The sequence below is a fragment of the Ovis aries genome, chromosome 16, assembly GCF_016772045.2.
Source record: "Ovis aries strain OAR_USU_Benz2616 breed Rambouillet chromosome 16, ARS-UI_Ramb_v3.0, whole genome shotgun sequence".
Taxonomy (NCBI): domain Eukaryota; kingdom Metazoa; phylum Chordata; class Mammalia; order Artiodactyla; family Bovidae; genus Ovis; species Ovis aries.
Window position 1 is genome coordinate 33,891,095 of NC_056069.1, and position 22,923 is coordinate 33,914,017.

Sequence of the window (22,923 nt, forward strand, 5' to 3'; positions counted from 1 at the left end):
GTGGGTAAAGGGCAAGCGGAATGTAAACAGGGGACCCGGGGAGTGGCCTTCGGGTAACACAGGCTACGGGTCAGTGGTGGAAGTCGGCGGAAGTTGGGGGAAAACGAGGCGGGTGGGTCTTGGGGTGACTGGAGTAAGAAGCTTCAGAAGTCGGAGTTGAGGCCCACCGCGGGTGTAGCAGAGCCAGGACGCTAAGGTTGGTCTTTAGGGACCAGCAGTTTTGGGGTTCAGGCCCTTACCTGGTGCTCGCGCCCCTGGCGGGAGGAGCGGAAGGTAGCTGACTTTGCACCCCGGGGATGGGGCCCGTGTCTGGGGCGGGACTCTGAGCTCGCGGGTGACGTCCTGGGCAGCCCTTGTGAACTTCGCAGTTTTTTTGTGTACGTGTTTGTGTGTTCAAAATGAGGGGAAGTCGCTAGAACTGGTTTCTTTCTTGCGGGAACGTGTTTCGGGTAAATCGTTTCTTGCGGAATCCCTCACCTCCGAATACATCCATATACGCAGAAGGATGCTGTTTTGCTTCCTTATTTGTGTTCTTCAGTTTCCTCGCCTTCGTTGCTTCACTTTCCGACGCAGTGAAGAGAAGCATTCTCTAGCTTGTGGCAGGGTAAATTGTCTGTGTTATTCTTGTTCCCACACTATGTTGGTTTCCCTGGTGGCTCAGTGGTAAAGAATCCGTCTGCAATGCAGGAGACCAGGGTTCGATCCCAGGGTCAGGAAGATCCCCTGGAGAAGGGAATGGCAACCCACTCCAGTATTTTGCCTAGAGAATCCCGATGGACAGAGGAGCCTGGCGGGCTGCAGTCTATGGGGTCGCAAAGAGTCGCACACGACTGAATGGCTAACACACACTGTTTCGTCTCTCACATTGCCTATTTGGAAACTTGAAGCCAGAAAACTTAATCATCCTCATTCTTGTCACCTTTAGGGACAGTGGTAAATGCAAGGCTTCTTAACATGACTTATTCTAATATCTTGTGAGAGCTTTCTAACGATCCATTCTTATATTCTCTTTCTGTACTTCTGGACTTAGGTTCCATAGTAAACACACTTATATTTCAGGCTTTTTGTTGTTGTTGTTCTTTCCCTATGTTACTTGCAGTAATCTTCAAACATAGGAAACTCATTCTCCCCTATTACCATGGGTCTGGGAAGAGGATTTGGCTTTGTCCTCATTCCCTAGTATAGTTTATAATCCATTACTCCTGCAGGCTTTTCTAAAAATCTCTGCTCCTATGGAAAGCGTGTGGTTTACCCCTGTCAGCCTATCCATTCTTTTTTGGTTTGCTTTGGGGTTGTGTTTTTTTGGCCTCCCTTCTCTGCAGGTGAGGTCCTAGTTCCCCAACTAGGGATAGATCCCATGCCCCCTGCAGTGGAAGCATGCAGTCCCAATCACTGGACCCCCAGGGAAGTCCCACGCAGTACATTTCTTGATTGCTGTAGTTTATTGACACTTCATTAAGAACTTAGGCACATGATCCACGATTTTCTTACCTCTCCAAAATCTGCCATTGCCTTGGGCCTTTCCATGTTAGTGACCTCATAGCCACCCACACTTTCTTTTGGTCTCTTTCATCCTAGCGGTTACTTCTACTTTATTTCAGTGTGCATTGGTGATGACGAGCTTGGTAGCTGCTGGAACTTACTATTTCATTACTTTCCATTATTACTCCCACGATGCCCATTCTTTGATAGTCGTGTGTAGACCTCTGGTCCATTGCTTTTCCTTATCCCAATAGTTGATCAGTCAGTTGATACTCTCTTTGGGGTTGTAGGCTCCTTTAAGAATGGAATGAAAGCATAGAGACTCTTGTGCAGGGTACAAACATATAAAAATTCATTTACAATTCCAAAGGTTTCTCAGTATCTATAAACCTATCCATGTAACTAGCAAGAGTTCTTGATCCCTCAGTAAATCCCTTCTCGAAATAAATACTTGTTGAATTCTTCTAGGGTTTTCTTTAACTTTGTTCCATCAATTATGCTTGCTCACTCAGCCCTTATATTTTGTATTATTATTGCAGTTTTACAAAGCAGTTTAACATTTGTTATCATTCTGATTAACCATATAGTTCTGTGAATTAAATCATTTACCAGTTTTGAATCTTTCAGAAACTTTTTATGATGGAAAATTTCAAACATATATGCTAAGAGAGAAGTACAAAGATTCCATATACTCGTCACCTAACTTGATCACTTATCAACTCAGCAATCTTTTAATATGTGTATCTTATATCATATTCATCATTACTTTGAAACAATTCCTAGATACTGTGTAATTTCATGTAAAATGTATTAATATGTATTCCCAAAAGATGAGCATACTTTTTGTCAACATAATACTCTTATACCTGAAGAAGCAGGAATTTCTTAATATCATCAAATATGAAGGCATTGTTCTGATCCCCCATATTATTTCTTAAATTTTTCCTCCCCATTGGCTTGTTTGATTCTGTAACTAAACAAGATCCACACATTGTGTTTGGTTTTGTTTCTTAAGTCTCTCTTAATCTAGGGGGTACCTCCTAACTTTTCCTTTTTTCTTGAAGAAACCAGTTTTATTTTTCCTTAGTTTCTGTTCCTTGTTGTCTTGTCTCAGGCATGTTATTTAACATACTCCTCTGTATCCCTTATTTCTTATAAACCAGTAGAGATATAAGGTGATGTAGTGTTAATTTTGGCAGGAATACTTCATGGCTGCTGTGTCACTTCCATCAGGAGATACATATTGTGAACTTGTCTTTCTTTACCGTGTTGGGCTTCCCTGGTGGTTCAGGCAGTAAAGCATCTGCCTGCAATGCAGGAGACCTGGGTTCAATCCCTGAGTTAGGAAGATCCCCTGGAGAAGGAAATGGCTATCCACCCCAGTATTCTTGCCTGGAGAATCCCATGGACAGAGGAAACTGGCAGGCTGTAGTCCATGGGGTCACAGAGTCAGACATGATCAGTGACGAACACTTTCACTTTATGATGTTAGCAGCCATAAATGATTATTGCCTAGATCCACTATTTTAATTAGGGGCCAGAAAATGGTGACAGCCTTATCCTTTTATCCTTTCTTTACCTGTTTGTTGGAATACTTCTATAAAGGGCCAAGTATGAAATTTAAAGCTCTCTCTTTGTAGTTTTTCCAGAATGGCTTCCTTTGGATGGAAAAGGAAGATCGGTGAGAAGGTCTCAAAGGTCACATCCCAGCAGTTTGAAGCTGAAGCTGCTGATGAGAAAGATGCAGCCGGGAAAGATGAAGGCAGCTGGCTCCACGCTGTTAAACGGAGGAAAGAGAGTCTCCTTGAAGGCTGTGCCGAGAAAAGCAAACAGCTGAAGGATGAAGGAGCCACTCTCGCTGAAAATAAAAGGTATGTTTTTAGAGTTTTCTTTTAGAGGATGGCTTTGGTCTTTGGTAGGATGGAACGCTCTTCAGATCATCCAGAGATCTACAGTCAGGCCTGTGTGGCATTGACTGGTATATCCTTTGTGGTGCTGAAGCATTTGAGACATTAGAAGTAGTAGTGCTAACAAGAAGCACTTTTTAAAAATTCTTTTCTTTCTTCTTTTTCTTTTTTTCCCACTGTTGGTAAGGATGATTATAAAAGATTGCTTGTTTATCATTTTTGTCTTAATTGAGTCAAAGTTGAGGAACCAGCCTTTTGTTTCTAGGAATGTTATTTTGATTCTGGGAGTAATCTTACTGAATTTTAAAACATGAAGTAATGCTTAAACTATAAAATATTAGCACCTCAAATTGGAAGTGAAGGGAAGACAGTCAGTCAACGACAACTAACAGCTTCATGTCCTAATGTTAGATTGTGAATTTTCATTTGTAGTGTTTAGGCACAAAGATTTTTCTCTTGTAGGACTTCACATGATTGGCTATTCTATCTTAGAAGAAAATCAGCTATAAATTTTCCACATTTATGAAATCATTTTGAAAACAACCATAAAACATCTTTAGAAATTCCTATAAATGTCTGTTAAAAGTTCATTAATTTTGTTGTTTTTATCTTTTTCTCTAGACCACACTAGTGTGTAGAAGGGAAGAGCTATTCAGTTATTGCCATGGGATCCCCTCCGAATTTCCTGTGGTAGATGAGAGATATCAACTTTGTGGATAAACAAATAGCTTTTTTTTTTTTTTCTTTCAAAACATTGAGTCATTTCACTGAAATCAGCTGGATAGGATGCTTTATTTTGAATGGAGAACACTGTGAGATAATTAAGTATTTTAGCTCTTTAGCATTTGTTTTTGGATTACTGTATACACAGCTTTGAAGGATCACTAAACAGAATTAAAGATATCTGTAGTTCTTTGAGTCATCTGGCTACTCTAAGCCAAAAATAAATAGAAATAATGGTTTAAAAATATCTAAGAGAATATTCAACATGATTGAAAGTAATATGAGGAGTAGTAAATAATATAAGGAAGAATAGTAAAGTTAAATTAAAAGAATAGAACTCAATCCTTGTTTTCCTATCAACTTCACTATCATTTTCGGTACATTTTAAGCCACAATGTCCTTCCTTGTGTTTTTGAAGACAGTTCTTGATGCAGCTTTGTCTTATGACTTATCTGAAAACCTGTTAGTTCCTGTGTTCTGATGTTTATCGTCTTGTCCCTCAGATCTCTGCTCATAAGTCCTCTTCTCAGCACCCTGTACTTCCTTGGTTTCCATCACATCAGCTTTTTTTTTTTTTTTTTAAAGAATTTTAAATGTCTATTTTGTGATTAGGTGAAAGGAATGCTAATCAAATAAACCTTACAAAAGATTGAAAAACTTCTTTACTCATGACTTATATTTCTAAATCTGTGTTTCAGAGACAATCATTAAATTGACCTCTACAATGGTGAGAGATCACAAAGTGAATTAGTTATTAGGGTGGCAGTTATTTCAAGTGCTGTAAGACTTATTGATGTACTGAGGTGTAGGAACAGTGTTAGACATTTATCGATGTACCAATTTCTTTAAAATGTGTTAAGTTTTAAGAAATGTGTAACATCATCATTAAAATCTAACATCAAATAGCCATTCATCCATTCATCCTTCTTTTAAAAAAACATTCAAAGAGAGGTAAGATATATTAATAAACTTTAAGGAGCTCAGCTTTTGATAAGATGCTGCTGCTGCTGCTGCTGCTGCTGCTGCTGCTGCTGCTGAGTCGCTTGAGTCGTGTCCAACCTGTGCGACCCCGTAGAACACAGCCCACCAGGCTCCCCCATCCCTGGGATTCTCCAGGCAAGAACACTGGAATAGGTTGCTATTTCCTTCTCCAGTGGATGAAAGTGAAAAGTGTAAGTGAAGTCGCTCAGTCGTGAAGTCGCTCTTAGCGACCCCATGGACTGCAGCCCACCAGGCTCCTCCATCCATGGGATTTTCCAGGCAAGAGTACTGGAGTGGGGTGCCATTGCCTTCTGCACAAGAATACAAATAATTAGAGTAGTGTGTGCAGTAAGACAGGTCCATAGAAAATATTTTAGAATCACAGGAAATCAGAGCCACCAGTTCTACCTGTGTATATCAAGGAAGTTCTGACAGATAAATTCAATCTTCAGTTGGGTTTCAAAGAAGGAGTAGTATTTGCCAAACCAATAGTGGTGAGAAGTATTTCAAGAAAGTGGGAGTAGAACATGGAAGTAGAAAGAGTCATGAAATTGTTTTACCTGTTTAGGAAAATTCTACCAAGTTGGTATTGCTGGAGCAAAGAAATACAAAAAACTTTGCAGTAAACACTCCTGAAGAGAAAAAACTAGGTTGTGATCTTTCTATGCAACAATAAGACCCTTTTCATTGTATTTTGTTAACAATGGTGAGAACTAATTTTATGACTTAAACAAAGTAAGAGAAACCACAATCACATCAGCTTTTTAAATTTTCTTTCAGTATTTTTTCTCTTTTTGAAGTTACATTTTTCAATTATTTAGTGCTTTATATTTCTTTGCCTTCTATAGAAATGTAAGCTCCAGGAATGTAGGGACTTTGTCTAAACAGACTTTTGTACTCTTAACTCTTGGAATAATTTGTGTCATTCACAAGGCCAGTCAGTAGATATTTACTGAATATTTGTAAGGCTGCTGTGTTATGTTTTATTGTGGCTAAATAAGTTTTTGTGGATTAATTACCATATGTTACATTGTATCTATAGAAATATATATTTTTAAACTCCAGATTGGAACACCATTCTGAGAACATATTTTATTTCATATTCCAACCACAGAGGTCCTTTGGGAATAGAATTTTCCTGTCTTCCTCCTGCCTGAGAATATGACGCTTGAGAGTTATTGTTCTTTTTTGAGTCCAATTCCTTTCCTCAAAAGCTGTGATGGTAAGGATTAAGTAACAAAATATGGAACAGCTTTGAACTTGGAATGAGTAATAATCCTGAGTGTAGAGAAGTAGGGGTGCCTCTGGAGGCATTGCTAGAGAAGGAGGGAGGGAAGGTTGGTGGAAAGGAGGGAGCTCCTTCAGTTTCCTGGGATACATTGTTTTGCCTCCTTGAGATTTTTTTTTTTTACCCTGCAGGTTTTCTCATTTAGTTTTATTTAGCACTTAGAGAATTGTCTGAGTACATTGAATATGTATGATCAAGTGTGTTAATGTCTTTCTTCCTCCAAAGGAGGCACAGTTCTTGAGCATCACAGACTCTACCCTGTCTAGTTTACTTCATTAGTAACAAACTATTAGCTGCTCTTAGGAAAATGTGGTTTGCAGCAGCATAGCTTTTAAATGCTGAAGTTCTGCCTTGTAGTCTTCAGGATTCCTTCTGACAGAAAACTGGTTTACTTTTCTACTGAAGCCTTAAATAATGTTAGTGCCTTATGCTTGTGTGTGCTTAGTCCCTCAGTCGGGTCCGACTCTTTGCGACCCCTCTGTCTATGGAGTTTTCCAGACAAGAATACTGGAGTGGGTTGCCATTTCCTACTCCAGGGGATCTTTCCAACTCAGGAATTGAACCTGCGTCTCTTGCGTCTCTTGCACTGGCAGGCAGATTCTTTACCACTGTACCGCCTGGGAAGCCTCCGGTGCCTTACAGAGACAGTTTAGTAAGTCTAGTGGTTATGAGCATGGATTTTGAAGTCATTTTAATTCCATTCAGATTCTAGCTTTATCATTTTTACTGTAAAAATTTTGGGCAGATTCTTAATCTTTTAAGTGTCAATTTATAGTTTCCTTATATATAAAATGAAGGTGACATTTATCTCATAAACTGTTGGGGGATTAAAGAGCAAGTCCATGTATAAATACTTAGCATGCCACATAGCACCTAGTACTCACTAGTGAATATACTTTAGATAGTGTAAGATTTTATATGTGATTGATGCATTTCATGAAGTATTAAAATTTTTTTTAACAATTATTTTGTTCAAGCATCTTTTTCTGGAATTAATATTAACCAGGACATACTGTAGACTTCCAGGGTGGTTCAGCAGTGAAGAATCTGCCTGCAGTGCAGGAGATGATTCAGTCCTTGGGTCAGGAAGATCCCCTGGAGGAGGGCACGGCGACCCACTCCAGTATTCTTGCCTGGAAAATTCCATGAACAGAGGAGCCTGGTGGGCTACAAAAGTCGGAAATGACTTAGCATGCACACACTTGCACAGGACACACGCGTGCACGGGATGTGCATACCTTTTTAAGAATCACAGTATGGGTTCAGACTTTTATATGCTGGCTTTTAAGGTTTCAGCCACTAGATGGTGATATTTAATTGTGTACCTAAGTGGTCTCATTTTTCCTCATATTAGTGTGTATGTTTGGAAAGCTGGAATATTTTATAATTTGCCATGAATTTTGTCCCTTGTCTAGAAAAGCGTACTACCAAAGTGAACTTGAGGGTGACCTGGCTGTGTGAAACGCATTCTGTTGAGTGCCAGTCTGGCTGTATTTAATGACAGTGCCTCTTATTCTGTGGAAGAAAATAGATGTAGTCAGTGTAGAATGCCTTTTATTTTCTCACCCCACTTATTCCAGTCTGAGTGTGTCTACATCCAAGCCACTTACTTTTACTGTGTTGTAATGAAGTGCTCCTGCTTTTATCAAAGGCCTATCTAATCCCTTTTTGCCTTATCAGGAATCTTGTTCCTAAAACCACCCTCATTTTTAAAAAAGGTTATTATTATTTTTTTTAATCTATTTAATGAATTTTTGGCTTCGCCAGGTCTTAGTTATGGCATATGGGATCTTAGTTCCCTGACTAGAGTTTGAACCCAGGCGCCCTGCATTGGGAGCATGGAGTCTTAGCCACTAGACTACTAGGGTAGTCTCCCCTCCTTTTGTTTTGATATCATCTGTTCTTCTCTCTCTCTTTTTTACCCTTTTAAAAATTGAACTACAGTTGAGGTATAATATTATATGAGTTATAGGTGTACAATATAGTGATTCACAATTTTTGACAGTAAAGAATTCACTTGCAATGTGGGAGATGTGGGTTCGATCCCTGGGTGGGGAAGGTCCCATGGAGAAGGAAATGAAAACCCATGCCAGTATTCTTGGCCTGAAAAATTCTGTGGACAGAGGAGCCTGATGGGCTATCACCCATGGGGTCACAGAGTTGGACACGACTTAGCAACTACAACAAACAAACTGGAAGCGTGAAATTGTCTCTGCTGGTTGATGTGCCATTCCAGAACTAATCAGCCCCACTCACCCTCAGATCCCTGCCCTGCAGAAAGCTCACAATATTCTTTTTTTTTTTTTTGATAGTTTTTTTTAAATTGATGTGTAGTTGATTTACAGTTTTGTGTCAGTTTTAGGTGTACAGCAAAGTGATTCAGTTTTATATATATATATATATATATGTATATTTCAGATTATTTTTCATAATAGGTTATTACAACTCTTCTTATTACCATAAGGTCCCAGCAGATGCTGCTGTCAGCACAGACTAGAGAGCCGCCATGTGTGGTGCTGATAATGAAAAGACCATCACACCTTGATGCTGGCTTAGGTTGGGCCTTATGGGTGCTTTAGAGGGACAGGGTCACATACCCAGAAGTGTGAAAGGGTTAAAGCCTTGTGGGACTGACTTTGATCAGTGGGAGGCAGGATATGGAAGGGAGACTGCAAATAAATTCTTTTTCCTCCATTCCCCACTGGACTGTTTCCAGTACAAAGTGGTTTCACACTGTGTCTGAAGAAGTTCTCCAAAGTTAACAATCATCTGTGTTTGTTTTTGAAGCTGTTGTCAGCTTAACATATGCCTTGTGTTTATTCTCCCAAACTGCCTCACTTTTCTCTTTTTTCCTCACTCTTTCCTTGGATCCTATCTGCCACAAAGAATTAGCCTGTAAGCTTAGGCTTCATATCATCAGGCTGAGATATCATCCTGGATCCCTTTCTCTTTTTTCACTCCTCTTAGCAAGTCCACGTTGAGATGATTTCACTTTTTCACGTATCTGGATCACTTTTCTCCCCCCCTTCTGTCTTCATTGCTGTCATCCTAGTCTAATTTATTGTCCTCTTACCTAGATTACTCTGGTAGTCTCCTAACAGGGCTCCCTGTGCTCATTCTTGCCCCCTTATAGTTCATTTTCCTCCGCTGGGCCCAACTGATGTTTTCAAAATGCAAAGCAATTCATGACTGTATTGCTTGGAAACTGTGTGGATTCCCCATCACTCATACAAGAAAATCTATACACTCATAACTGGCCTACTAGTTTCATAATCATGGCTTCAGAGAACCTCTCTTACCTGTCAGTTCCCTTTCTTCCTCCTCCTCTAGCCATGCTGGTTTTCTTTTCTTGCCTCAAAAAAAAAAAAAAAAAAAAAAAGTGTTTAAGCCTTGCTTGGCCTTTTCCTTTGTCTGGAATGAACTCCTCCAGATTTTCCATTGGCTGGCCGCTTTCTGTCACTCAGCTCTCAGCTCAGATGCCTTCCCAGAGAGACTTTTCCTCACCCCTGTCATAGCCCTCCGTGTGTCTGTCATCATGGTACTTAGCCATGTTTTAATTTATATTTGTTGTCTTTTTGTGCCATCTTCCCACACACGTACATTCTAGAATGTAAATGCAAGAAGAATGGTCTTTTTATATTTTGTGGAATGCTGCACCCTCAGTACCTAGAATACTACCTGGCCCAGTAGTTTTCTGCTCTGGTGCTCGATAAATGCTTATTAAATGAATAAGCTGGTAACTATATAGCTCATTAAACCTGATGCTATAGCAAATTACAAATCTAATTGGGAGCAGAGTAGCTAAACCCTGTGACATTTCTATCTGGTAATAAGTGTGCTGATTGACTTGGCTTGGTCACCAGCTGTTCTTATACCTCAGTGTCAGGTATTATCTTACCCAGCCCTTGGGCAGTCCCTGGAACTGTTCACTCTGCTTCCTTCTTTGTGCTAGTTCAGTGCCATACTGTTAAGGTTGTCTTTAAACTGGCTGAATCAGACTTTGGACACTTATTAACCATAGTGACTTTAAACCAAGTTTTTATCTTTTAATGCTTCCTATCCAGCAGCTGCAGTAGGGCCATGTCTGTTCAATCTGTTCCAAACCAAAGTTGAATTAAGAGATAGGCTGTAGAGCTTATGAGTGACCATTGATTTATTAGGTGCCAAGTTTCCTGTGATCCAAAAATGGAGAGGCTTGATGGTACCACCTTTTATTCATAGGCCAGGAGAAGAGGAAGGGGAGAAATGAGAAAAAGCAAAGGGAGAAATGAGAAATGAGGGAGGGGAGGGAATTTGACAAGCTGATGGTAGTGAAGTAAATGCCCACCGGTTCCTGGCCCTCTTTAGCCAGTGGAAAGCAGCTCAGTTGTTCCTTTAAACCTATGTGTGCCTTTAGCAACAGTGCACATTTCATTTGGCAGTGCCTCTGCTAACAGTAGTGAAGTGAAAAAGTGAAGTCACTCAGTTGTGTCCAACTCTTTGCGACCCCATGGACTGTAGCCTACCATGCTCCTCCATCTGTGGTACTCTCCAGGCAAGAATACTGGAGTGGGTTGCCATTTCCTTCTCCAGGAGATCTTCCCAACCCAGGGATTGAACCCAGTCTCCCGCATTACAGGCAGACGCTTTACCATCTGAGCCACCAGGGAAGCTAACAGTAGTGGCTGTTTTCCAAATCAAAGCAGTGCAGCTGGGGAAGAGGACATTTTTCTTTCTGCTTCAAATCTGTGTGCCTGTGTTTGCATGTGTGTGTTTTTGTGTGCATGGGCATGTTTGCGTGCCTGCCTTAATGAAAGGAGAAAACAGAACTGGTGATGATCAGTGTCATCTTAAACTTCTTGGTTTATTTTGTACTTTGGGACGACTTAAGCTTTAGTGCATAAGCATCTTTGCTGGTGTGGGTGGGAAGAGCCATCCTGACTTTTTAGGAATAATGCTGTTGGCATTTTGGGCAGGACAGTCTCTTGTGCATGATTGCCCTTTGCTTTGCAGGCTGCTAATCCTTGATCCTCTTGCCACTAGTGTCTCCAAGTCTTAGTGACAACCAAAAAGTCCTCCATAAATGCCCTCCATGAGGTGATAACTGCCCTTGCTTGAGTTAGCGAGAAAATAGGACTGAAAGTAAAAAGGACATGTGACAGAGTTTAACAGTGGTTGGATCAAGTTGGGGCTTTCCAGGTGGCGCTTGTGGTAAAGACCCACCTGCCAGTGCAGGAGACATAGAGACATGGGTTTTTCCCCTGGGTTGGGAAGATCCCCTGGAGGGAAGACATGGCAACCCTCTCCAGTATTCTTGCCGAGAGAATCCAATGGACAGAGGAGCCTTGTCAGGCTGCAGTCCATAGGGTTGCAAAGAGTTGGACATGACTGAAGTGACTTGGCACACACGGGCCAACTAGAGTAGGGGTTGGCACACCAAATCTGCTTTTATAAATAAGGTTTTATGGGGACACAAGCAGGTACTTTTCTTTGTGTATTGCCTGTGGCTGATTTTGTGCTACAGCAGCCTGAGCAGTTGTCAGAGACTGTGGCTCACAGAGCCTGGAATATTCACTGGATGGACCGTTACTACGCTGACCTTGGCCTCCAGACCCTTCCCCAGAGCTATGGCGGCTCTTGAAACCTCAGATATCCCAGAGTCTTAAGATACCCTACTTCTAATCTCTTGATTAGATTCTACCCATATTTCCATTCACCTGGTCTTGGGAATTTCTTGTAATTTCTTTACTTGGAATGGTGAGATGAAACAAAATAAGAATTAAGGTGTTTGCTACTTTTCTCTTAGGGTAGAATTTTTTTTTTTACTTCTTTCCTTTTTTTTTTTAAATGTTTTGGAAACATGCTAGCTCCTGTTCCTTCTTGATATCTTTCATGCTTTTCTCTGCTGCTTTCCAAGACTTCTCTTGGAGAAGGAAAGGACAAATTAGGCAGAATCAGTGATATTAGCACCTTTTCTGTGCCCAGCCATGTTCTGGGTGTGTAGAGAATATAAGCAAATGCACCCTTTGGTCCTTGAATTCATCAGTAAAGAGAAGATAAAAATACATGGAAGAGTTAGAGAAAAATTAAATGAAAGCAACATTGGGGTCATTGGAGCAAGCATTGGTCATGTAGTTCTCAGAGCTCACCTCAAGTCCTGCTTTCTCATGTGTCTTTGGACTGCTTCTGTAACTACTCTCTGGTCAGTGGCCTCAGTAAAATGAGAACAAATAATGCCAGTCTTATAGGACTTGGTGAGCACTAAGTGAATTAACTTTCTATGAAAATAATTCTGTGTTAAGTAATTGTATGGAAAGTGTTTAGTAAAACATAAAGTACTTAGAAGTGTGACTTTGTGGTCAATTAAATGGTGCTCATGGTCTTCATGAGAAAAGAGGATTTTTACTTGGTCTCTGAGGACAGAGAGCCTTTGACTAGGTGAGGAGGGGGAGGAGCGGGAACCTCAGCGCGCACATTTGTACACTAAGGGTAGATGGGTGGGTAGAGACGAGGCAGAGATGCAGCTGAGGGACTTCCCTGGTGGTCCAGCGGTTAAGACTTTGCACTTCCACTGCAGGGGGTGTGGGTTTGATCCCTGGTCTGGGAAGATGCCACATGGCATGGCCAAAAAGTTAAAAAAAAAAAGACACAACTGAGGGAAGCAGAGGTGTGGTGGCCAGTAGGAGAAAAAAGATTGGACAGATAGGCTAAGACTGGGAGAGATCAACTTGCTACTGTTAAATCCTATGGAATTTACTACTATACTATAAATTAGAAAATTATGAGTATAAGAATTATTAAGAAGGAATAATTTAACTTTGAAAAGAAAAATGATAGAACATTCTTAAGGATGCCATTTACAGTTTTGAATTAGGCAGTGGCTGATATTTTCTGGTCAGGCCCCTTCCATAGAGTTCCAGTTCATCCTGTGTTAGCTGCTACAGCTGCATATACTTTGGTGAGCAAAATACCTATTACACTGTCTACATAAAGCTTTTAGTTTAAATAAACACGGAAATAAATGTAAAGTTTCAAACAGGTTTTTTAAAAAGTTATTTATTTATTTAATTTTGGCTGGATGAGCTTTTCTCTAGTTGCATCAAGCAGAGGCTACTCTAGTTGCTGTGCATGGACTTCTCATTGAGGTGGCTTCTGTTAGTGCGGATCACAGGCAGGTTCTAGAGAACAGCCTTGATAGTTGTGGCACACAGACTTAAATGCGCCAAGGCATGTGACATCTTCCAGATCAGGGATCAAATTCTTATCTCCTGCTTTGGTAGGCGGATTCTTTACTAATGAGGCATCAGGGAAGCACCCCTCAAATAGTTTTACAAAGACACGGTGAGCCAGTATTCAGCATAAGGCTTCTCTAAGAAAGCAAGAAGACAAATGATTGAGTTCATCCAGGTAAAGAGTTACTGTTTATTGTTTTGCCTTTATTATGATTCTATCATATTTATCATTTAAGTATGCTACTGCTGCTAAGTCGCTTCAGTCATGACCAACTCTGTGCGACCCCAGAGACGGCAGCTCACCAGACTCCCCTGTCCCTGGGATTCTCCAGGCAAGAACACTGGAGTGGGTTGCCATTTCCTTCTCCAATGCATGAAAAGTGAAAGTGAAGTCGCTCAGTCGTGTCCGACTCTTAGCGACCCCATAGACTGCAGCCTACCAGGCTCCTTTGCCCATGGAATTTTCCAGGCAAGATTACTGGAGTGGGTTGTCATTGCCTTCTCCATCATTTAAGTATAGAAACTTGCTATAGTCCAGCGCATTTATTTGTGAATGTTTTTGTTGGATCCAAATTGTACTGGAGTTAATTGCCAGTGAATCTTATTTTGTGACATGTATGTGTAAGCTAAATGAATGGAATAATAGAGATAGTAAAATATTTTAAGTGATTTTTGTATCTGAAGTAAAAAATTGATATTAAAGAAATAGTCTTATTAAAATTAGGACTTTTTAGAAGTTTTTCAGAAAATTATCATTGTCTAATGTCACAAGGGGTAGAATAGAGCAACTGTGTTCAATACAATAACTAAGAAATGTCCTTTACTAATTAGAAGTTACATGCTTTTGAAAATGATCTTTATTCAGTGTGTTTGCACCTCCAAGTAATTTCAGAGCTCTTTCCTGTTTCCAGAGTGAATTGATCCTTTATAAATTGTTAGTTCTTGTCTATAGTAGATTAGAAACTTTTAAAGACCTTTTTCTTCTTTTGTGTAAGTAGATAGTTTAAATTATTACTGAAAGTAGACTTTATGACTTAATTCTTGTCCACATAGGTTCAATAAAGAATGGTGACTAAAATTCAGAGCAGTTTTGTATTGGATTGGCCAACCCATTTGGGTTTTCCCATGAGATTTTATGGGAAAAAAGGAAGGAACTTTTTGGCCAACCCAGCATTTCTAATATTTTTTTAATTTTTGAAATTTGTTTTTAACTTAATTTAATTTTACTTTATGTTATTTATTTTTGGCCATGCTAGGTCTTTGTTGCTGCAAGCGGGCCTTCTCTAGTTGCAGTGAGTAGAGGCGGTTCTTGAGTGGTGTGCCTTGCATTGCGGGGGCTTCTCTCCCTGCAGAGCATAGACTCCAGGGTGCGTGGGCTCAGGAGCTGCAGCTCACTTCAGAGCACGAGGCCTTAGAGCGCAGGCCCAGTAGCTGTGGTGCGTGGGCTTAGTTCTCTGAGGCTGTGGCTCTTCCTGGACCCGGGCTCAAATCTGTGTCGCCTGCATTGGCAGGTAGATTCTCAGCCACTGGACTGCCAGGAAAGTCCCTCAGTATTTCTTTTTAAAGTACATTTATATTGCATCTCTATACAGGATAAATATACTATAGTCTGAGCATCATCTCAGTACTGCTTCCTGTTCCAAATCCCCTCTCCTTCAATATGACTGTCTTGAGAGAATATGCAGTTAGGAAGTATACTTTTTCTCTTCCATTGTTTTTACTCCTTTTTTTCCTTTCTCTCTGAGCCTTCCTGAAGTTTCGGGAAGTTAGGTTCCCTTACTATGAGTGCTCATTATATGGAACTATACATTATTTTTTCCTTGGTTTCTTCAGAATGTTATTCTAAATTCTAGACAGAAAAACTCAAAATAATTTATGGAATTTTTTTGTTTTGGTTTAGTGTATTGAGCATTATCTAAAACTTGAAACCTGATCTACCTGCATTGGAAATCACACAAGTTTCAGTCAAATCTGTCTAAAGCTGCTTTTAACATCTTTATAATTTCTCTGTAAAAGCTCTCCCCAAATCAAGGAAGCAAACTCTAATTTCAAAAATATACTTAACAGTGGTAAGCCACTTCTGATAAACTAAGCTGGAAAAGTTACGTCTATCATTAAGCATTTGGGGAAACAATGATTATAAATATTAGGAACACAATATAAAATAAGGTGAAAACTTTAATGTTCTTGATAATATAGTTTTTATATGGAAATAAAGTGATGAATCCTGCATTAGCTACTGATTTACTAAAATGTGTCTGTATAGGAGGGACTTCCCAGGTGGCGCTAGTGGCAAAGAATCTGCATGCCAATGCAAGAGTCACAAGAGGTACAGGTTTGACCCCTGGTTGGGAAGATCCCCTGGAGAAGGAAATGGCACCCCACTCCAGTATTCTTGCCTGGAAAATTCTGTGGGCAGAGGAGCTTGGAGGGCCAAGGTCCATGGGGCTGCAAAGAGTCAGACATGACTAAACACATGAAGCACAGAGCTGTATAGGAATAGCTTTTATATTTGTTTTGGTATTTCTACATGAGCACATAAAATTGTATGATAGAAATCTACCATAATTTTAGTGAAAAGTAATTACCATTTGTTTTTAGTGACATTTTATTTGACATTGACAAAATGCTGTAACATTGATTCTTAAATACAGTCTTCATTCATAGATTCTGTATTTGTGAACTCACTTAATCATTTTAAATATATTTGTAAGCCCGAAATCAGTTTCCAGGTACTTTCCCAGCTGAGTTCTCAGCTGAGTCAAAAGACTTCTTCTGCCTTGTGTTTTAGCTCTCACAGTGAAAATAAGCATCCTCTCTGTGGTCTCTTTCGTGTTATGTTTTCCACATTTTTTGCTTTTTCTTGGTGATTTTGCTGTTTTAAAAGGCCCCCAAGTGTAGTGCAGAGGTGCTTTGTAGTGTTTGTTGTTAAGTCTAAGAAGGCTGTGATGTGCCTTACAGAGAAAATATGCAGGCGGAGGCAGGGGGGACAGAGCATTGTGGAGGCTCATCAAAAAATGAGGTGAGCAGTGGTCTGTCCTCAGATCATTAGTAGTTCCTAAAATTGAGTGGTCTTTCTCCCAGAGTTAAACACAGTCTTCAAACAGATAGCTTCTCAGAGCTCAGCAGGGGACCCTATAAGTATAGGAGATATTAATAGTAGTTCTGATCATCATTTCTGTATATTCAGAAATATGGTTTGCCTGGAAACAAAGACTGCCAGCCATTGTGGGGTGAATCTTCAGCTTATCCTTGTATGTAGACTGCTGCTACAAAGTAATAGTAGCCATTGATAACAACCCACATGGCAGTTAAGGCAGACTTTCTAAAGTTCCCTGCCACACTGTCCACCCTCACCCCTGCTGCTGAGCATGGAGCTGGCTGTGTGGCAGATGTAGTCTAGGATTTGCCACCCTGGCATGAGACCTTGGAAATGGTATTGCCATTTGTATTATTTACTAGTAAAGGGATGCTATAGCATGGTGAAAACAGAGAATGTACTTTTCAAATGTTATTTAACTTTGTATTTTCTACCTAATTCTGCCTTTAGTTTTCTTCTCCCTGCTTAAATCAGTGCAAGTCAGCCCACATTTTTGGTTGTTATGGTTGGCCTGGATCTTCACATAGTAGGTAGGAAATTATGTGCAAGCATACATAGAGGAAATGAAGGGTAGCTGGAAGTGATTCAGGAGAAGACAGCACGTGATAGGGCCTAATATACCAAGAGAGAGATTATCAGTGGTTCACAACCGTGGTTTTTATTAGTATAACCTAGGGAACTTTTTAAAAATACGAATGCTTGGGCCCTACTCCAGAAACTTCTCATCGATCTGAGGCAGGGACGTGTGTGTGTGTGTGTGTGTGCATGCAGTGTGTGTGTGTGCATGCAGTGTGTGTGCGCGTGCATGCAGTGTGTGTGCATTTTGTGTGTGTGCATTTTGTGTGTGTGTGTGTGCTTGCGTGCGTGCATTTTTTTCTCCTCCAAAACCTCCCTAGATCACCCACCATCCACCATCAAAACTGGTGGATTATATATTTTCTGTTTAGCTCTAAAAGAAAGGATTAGTAGCATTGATGGAAAGTACAGAAAGTTTCAGCTTGTTATAATGAAGAATATTCTGGTAATTTGAACTTTGTCCTCCTAGAAATATTAAAGTATATGTGAGTTAACTGCTTGGGAACAATGATGTGAGGATGACTGCTTTGGATAATGTGTTGGACTTAATCTTTCCTTAATTTTATTTAAAAAAGAAAGTGCTGCTGTATTTCTGCAGATTTATAAAATTCGAAGATAATTGTTTTACAGTATTGTATTGGTTTCTGCTGTACAACAGTGTAAATCAGCCATAAGGATATATGTATATACATATGCTTCTGCAGATTTAGTATGGAGTATGCTAAGATCAGTTTGGGGCATATTGAGTCTGAGGTGTCTGTAGGAAATCTAGGTGGAGATGTTGACTCAGAAGAGAGTCATGACTGGGAGAACATCAGTGAAAAGACGATGGTGGAAATCACTGTCTCCATACTGGTTTTCATTCATATGACCCATATCTTATAAACTTACTGTATATTGATAGTGATAAATAAAACATGATCCCTGGACTCATGGAGCTTATAGACAGAGAAACTAAATACTGAAGAATGTTTACAAAATGACCTGGCAGCGTCTTAAATTGTCATCTCTGTCAGCTAGATTGCTGCAGTAGGGTCAGGGGTTGCAACTGGATTATAAATTATTGGGAGAAGTCCTTTGTAATCCATTTGAAATGAGTGACAACATATGCAGACACTGAGATTGGAGAAAAAAAGAAATTCTGTGGTGCTTTCTTAGCCCAGAAAATAAATTTTCAGGGAAAATTTCCAGTCTTTTTTAATTTATATTTTGCTTTTGCTGTCCTTTTTAAAAAAAAATATTTTGTCATTTGCTGTCCTTTCCCTTCATCTCTTAAATTTTTCTGCTTTTGTAACATCATCATTATCAGTTATTGAATAGAGATATTTCTTGGTAAACAGTTATTTCTTATTTTCTGACTTTTAAATTTGGTCTTGTATTCTCAAAATAGAGAATTCTCAAAATATTACTGGAAATAGAATACTAATGTAACTTTGACAACTATAGATACCGAGAGGCCATTCAGAAGTGGGATGAAGCACTACAGTTAACCCCAAATGATGCTACCCTGTATGAGATGAAATCACAGGTAATGGTTATGAAGAATTTCCCTTTCATTGTGAAATTGCACTGTTTGTGATGTGAGCAGTGATGAGCCAAAAGAATATTTCCTCCCATTTTCTTTTGTTAAATACAATTTGTTTATTTGGGGAAAACATATGTCACCTTATTATTTATGGCTCTTTCCTCATGCATCAAAGAAGAAATTTGTTTACCTTAATAGTGAAACTAATTTTTATTTCAACATAACTATGCTTAAGATATGAGTGATGGGTATCTTTTAAAAAGTTACTGATGATCTCTTAAATAGATGAAGTGTGTTAGCTTTCCTTGGAAATTAATTGTAGTGGACTTGACAGTAACTCAGTCTCTTCAGAATGAGGATGAATTGGATTCTGGATGAAGTTATTTCTCTTAGAACAGCCTGGTCCATAGCAAAAGGTCAGAAGAGACTCAGTTTATTAATAGTGTAAAAATAACATTTGTACTTATAAATACATTTTTAATGTTTTGTGGGAAAGCTCATAAAGAAAACCTCTGGAGTACTTCTATTAGATTATTCAGGAGACTTTTAAAATCTCAGACCGAGCACTAACATACTTCTGGCACGGAATAGTTGCACTTCAGCCTGATCTGCCCACCTAGCATATCTTTCAGATGATGATCCAAAACATAGGGCACATCCTTTTTCAGATCTGATTTTTAATTTATCCAGGAAAAACCCAAATAAATTATTTTCTACTGACCTTCATTTGGATAAGCCTTTACTTTTTAATCTTAAATATGTATATATTAAAGGTAGGATTTGTGGCAAGCTGTATGAAATGAGTCATTTTATTTGGAACCTGATAATGGTAGTGTTGTAAATCTTGTGAAATGCAAATGGTCAAAATTTTATAGATGGAAGCGAGCACTTCCCCATAAATTGAAGTAGAGGTTCTGGAACGCCTTGATTTTTCTGGTGTGTATGATTTGGAGAACCTAATTATGGTCAGGCTGGTGGCGTGTTTAAATGATTTTTATAGCAGGAAGATGTACATGTGGGACAAGATGGGTGGTTGAACCAAAATTTATATTTACCTAGTTTGACAGAAGGACCTGGGGTTCCCTAAAAAACACATTGTAGGTTGAGTAAATAAATGGGGAGTTGGAGTTCAAATAGCTGTGAGCCATCATGGCCAGAATATGGCTCTCTGGTTTAGTTGGGGCTTTCCAGGTGGCGCTATTGGTAAAGAACATGCCTGCAAATGCAGGAGACATAGGAGACATGGGTTTGATCCCTGGGTTGGAAAGAATCCCTCAAGGAGGAAGTGGCAACCCTCTCCAGTATTCTTGCCTGGAGAATTTCATGGACAGAGAAGCCTGGTGGGCTGTAGTCCATAGGGTTGCAAAGAGTTGGACATAACTGAAGCAGCTTAACATGTATGCATGCAGTAGGGTTCAACAGTTGCAAAGAGAATATATTTTTCATAATTATTTCAGGAATAGGAAGAATATAACTTTTAACCCTGAGTAGCAGAGGAGGGGGTTAAAACCACTTAAATGTTATATTTTCCAGACTAAAAATATATTTTCAAAAATGGAGAGTTGTTTACATATGATTGTTTACATTTTTTTTTTTTTGGCTAGTTTTTAGTTTGCTAATTTATGAATGTTACTGATGGGTTTCTTCTTTTTTGGCCATAGGTCCTAATGTCTCTTCATGAAATGTTCCCAGCAGTTCATGCTGCAGAAATGGCTGTCCAGAGGAATCCACATTCATGGGAATCTTGGCAGACTTTGGGGCGTGCTCAGCTTGGATTAGGAGAGATAGTCTTGGTAAGGAAGTCAGATTATTACAGTGATGACATTTTATTTTGACATGTTTTTGATCAGTTGAACCAAAAAGTAAATAGTCATTTATCAGATCTACACAAAAGGTAAATAGCAAATGACCTTTTAAAGGTATTAACCCATAAACACTACTCACTTACTACTGAACGTCTTTTTTCCGTTACAAACGTCAATTACAGTATATCAGGATCAGAATATTTTTCAGGTATTTGGCATCATGGGAATTAAAAAAAATAATAAATGTTGGCATTTGGTAAACGTTATTTAAATATAAAATAACTTTTAGATTAGTCCATTGCCTCACTCAGTTTACCCCCTTTATAAAGTGATATCAGTAGCACTTTGGAGACAAAACCACTAAGAGATTGTGTTGAAGAAGGAAGAAAGTAGAATACAGAAGAATAATGGTGATAAATACTTTACACTGAAAAGTTGCTAAGCTTGGTGAGCAGAGAAATGGAAAAGGGTTGAAATTGAAGTATTCATTGTGTAAAGTTTACTAGAAACTGGTACTTAATGAATTTCTCACCTTATCTGGACTATACCTTGTATGTAGCAAAGGCTCAGTAGGTCAGAGTTGGCTGTGAGCATTGTCTTCTTTTCATTTTTGTTTCGACTGAACTATATATACCTAACAGCTAATTCCCTAACAGGTGTTTGCAAATCTAATATATTGGTGCCAGATTTCCTCTGTGTCATCAAGTAAATTAAAATTTTTCATACTTTTTTTAGACTTTTATAGTTGAAAACAAAACAAGCAAAAAATCCCAGAGAAGTTACTTCTAAAATTCTTGGTAAATCTTGAGTTTAACATTACTAGTAATGGTTTTAGTAAGTTGTGGATAACTTAAATTTTTCTGATACTCTTGTAAATATATGATTATTTCTAATTACCAAATAGGGTATTCGTCAAATTCTCAAAGATCATATAGACTCTTGATGAGAAAAGGATTGAAATAATTTCAGAATTATAGTCTGAAGGAAGATTCATAGCGATGGAAACAAGTTTAACCAGAGATTGTTTTTTTTCCTTGCCATTTGACATAGTCATCTTTTCTCTCTTTTGTTGAAGACTTAAATCATATCACAGTTGGAAAAAGAAATTCAAGGAATTTAGTTTTCTAACAGGTTAATTGCAAAACAAACAGAAGTCTAGCTTATAATACACTTTACCCATTTCTCTTTTAATAAAATCTTAGAAATCATTATCTGTTTTACATATAAGTGTTTACGGTAGTGGAGAAAATCTCTAGGACGTATAGTAAAGATTGTCCTATAAAGAAAGAAAATAAAGTGCAAATGAAACAACAGAGCCATTTTGAATCAGCTAATGAAAGTAAAATTATTCAGTATTTTAAGTTTTCAAAATGAAGAGTACCAGTGGTTTAACTGTTACTTTTTTCCCCTTGGTAAATTTCTTTCTTATTTATATTGTGAAATTATTGGAGGAATCAAAACTGGTTTTTTTCCCCCATTTAGGATGATTTTAGGTCTCTATTTGAAAAAAATCTAAATTTTTGATTTTTAGGTAAACTTAAGCTGTTATATTGAAACACTGGAATAGAAAAAATAACTTTATTCATTGTCATAATGAAGGGAATACTGTAAAAAATATATTGAAAACAAGCTAAAAATTTTAACATCTAACAGTTCTTAATATATCCATATGGACAAAAAAGTAAGAAAATACGTAAGTAAATTAAACAGACAATAAGTTAAAAGTCAATAGTTGGATATATATCTATGAGTAATATTTAGATTTTTATGTGGAGCTGAGTGTGTATGTTGGAAAATGGTCACAGGCTTACTTTGTTTTTCATTTTCTAATTCTTTGAGGTGTAAAGTTAGGTTTTTGCTTGAGATCTTTTCTGTTTTAAGCATAACATTTATCACTATAAACTTAAAGTTAGTTTTGCTTTTGCAGATATACCATCCTATAGTGTCAGGATGTTATAGTTTCATTTTCATTTCTAGATACATTTTAATTTCTCTTTTGAGTTCTTCTTTGACTCACTGGTTGTTCAAGAGTGTGCTGCTTAATTTCCATGTATTTGTGAGTTTTTCCAGTTATATTGATTTCTAGCTTTATTTCATTCTCTTGTAGTTCAGAAAAGACAGTTGGTATGTCTTCTTAAATTTAAGACTTGTTTTGTGACCTGAGATGTGATCTCCCTGGAAAACGTTCTGTGTGTTCTTGAGAATAATGTGTATTCTGCTGCTGTTGGATGAGTCTTTTTATATTTGCCTGTTAGGTCCCTTTGGTCTGTAGTGGTATTCAGGTCTTCTGTTTCCTTATTGATCTTATGTTGGAATGTTCTATCC

The 22,923-nt window shown here is 38.6% G+C and overlaps 1 protein-coding gene across 4 annotated transcripts in view; it reads left to right on the forward strand.

Moving 5' to 3' along the window:
- The window catches only part of TTC33 (tetratricopeptide repeat domain 33), a 28,682-nt gene that overhangs the window by 163 nt on the left and 5,596 nt on the right, over positions 1 to 22,923 (forward strand). For 2 of the 4 annotated variants that reach the window (XM_042233832.2, XM_012097005.4), the window contains exons 2-4: positions 3,123 to 3,353; positions 18,715 to 18,796; positions 20,455 to 20,586. In XM_042233832.2, the coding sequence (XP_042089766.1) occupies positions 3,133 to 3,353; positions 18,715 to 18,796; positions 20,455 to 20,586 (435 nt within the window). In that variant the 5' untranslated portion in view covers positions 3,123 to 3,132. Of the gene's footprint in view, positions 1 to 13; positions 197 to 3,122; positions 3,354 to 18,714; positions 18,797 to 20,454; positions 20,587 to 22,923 lie in introns of those variants that run through there. The other 2 variants (XM_004017022.5, XM_012097004.4) reach the window with 2 other exon arrangements.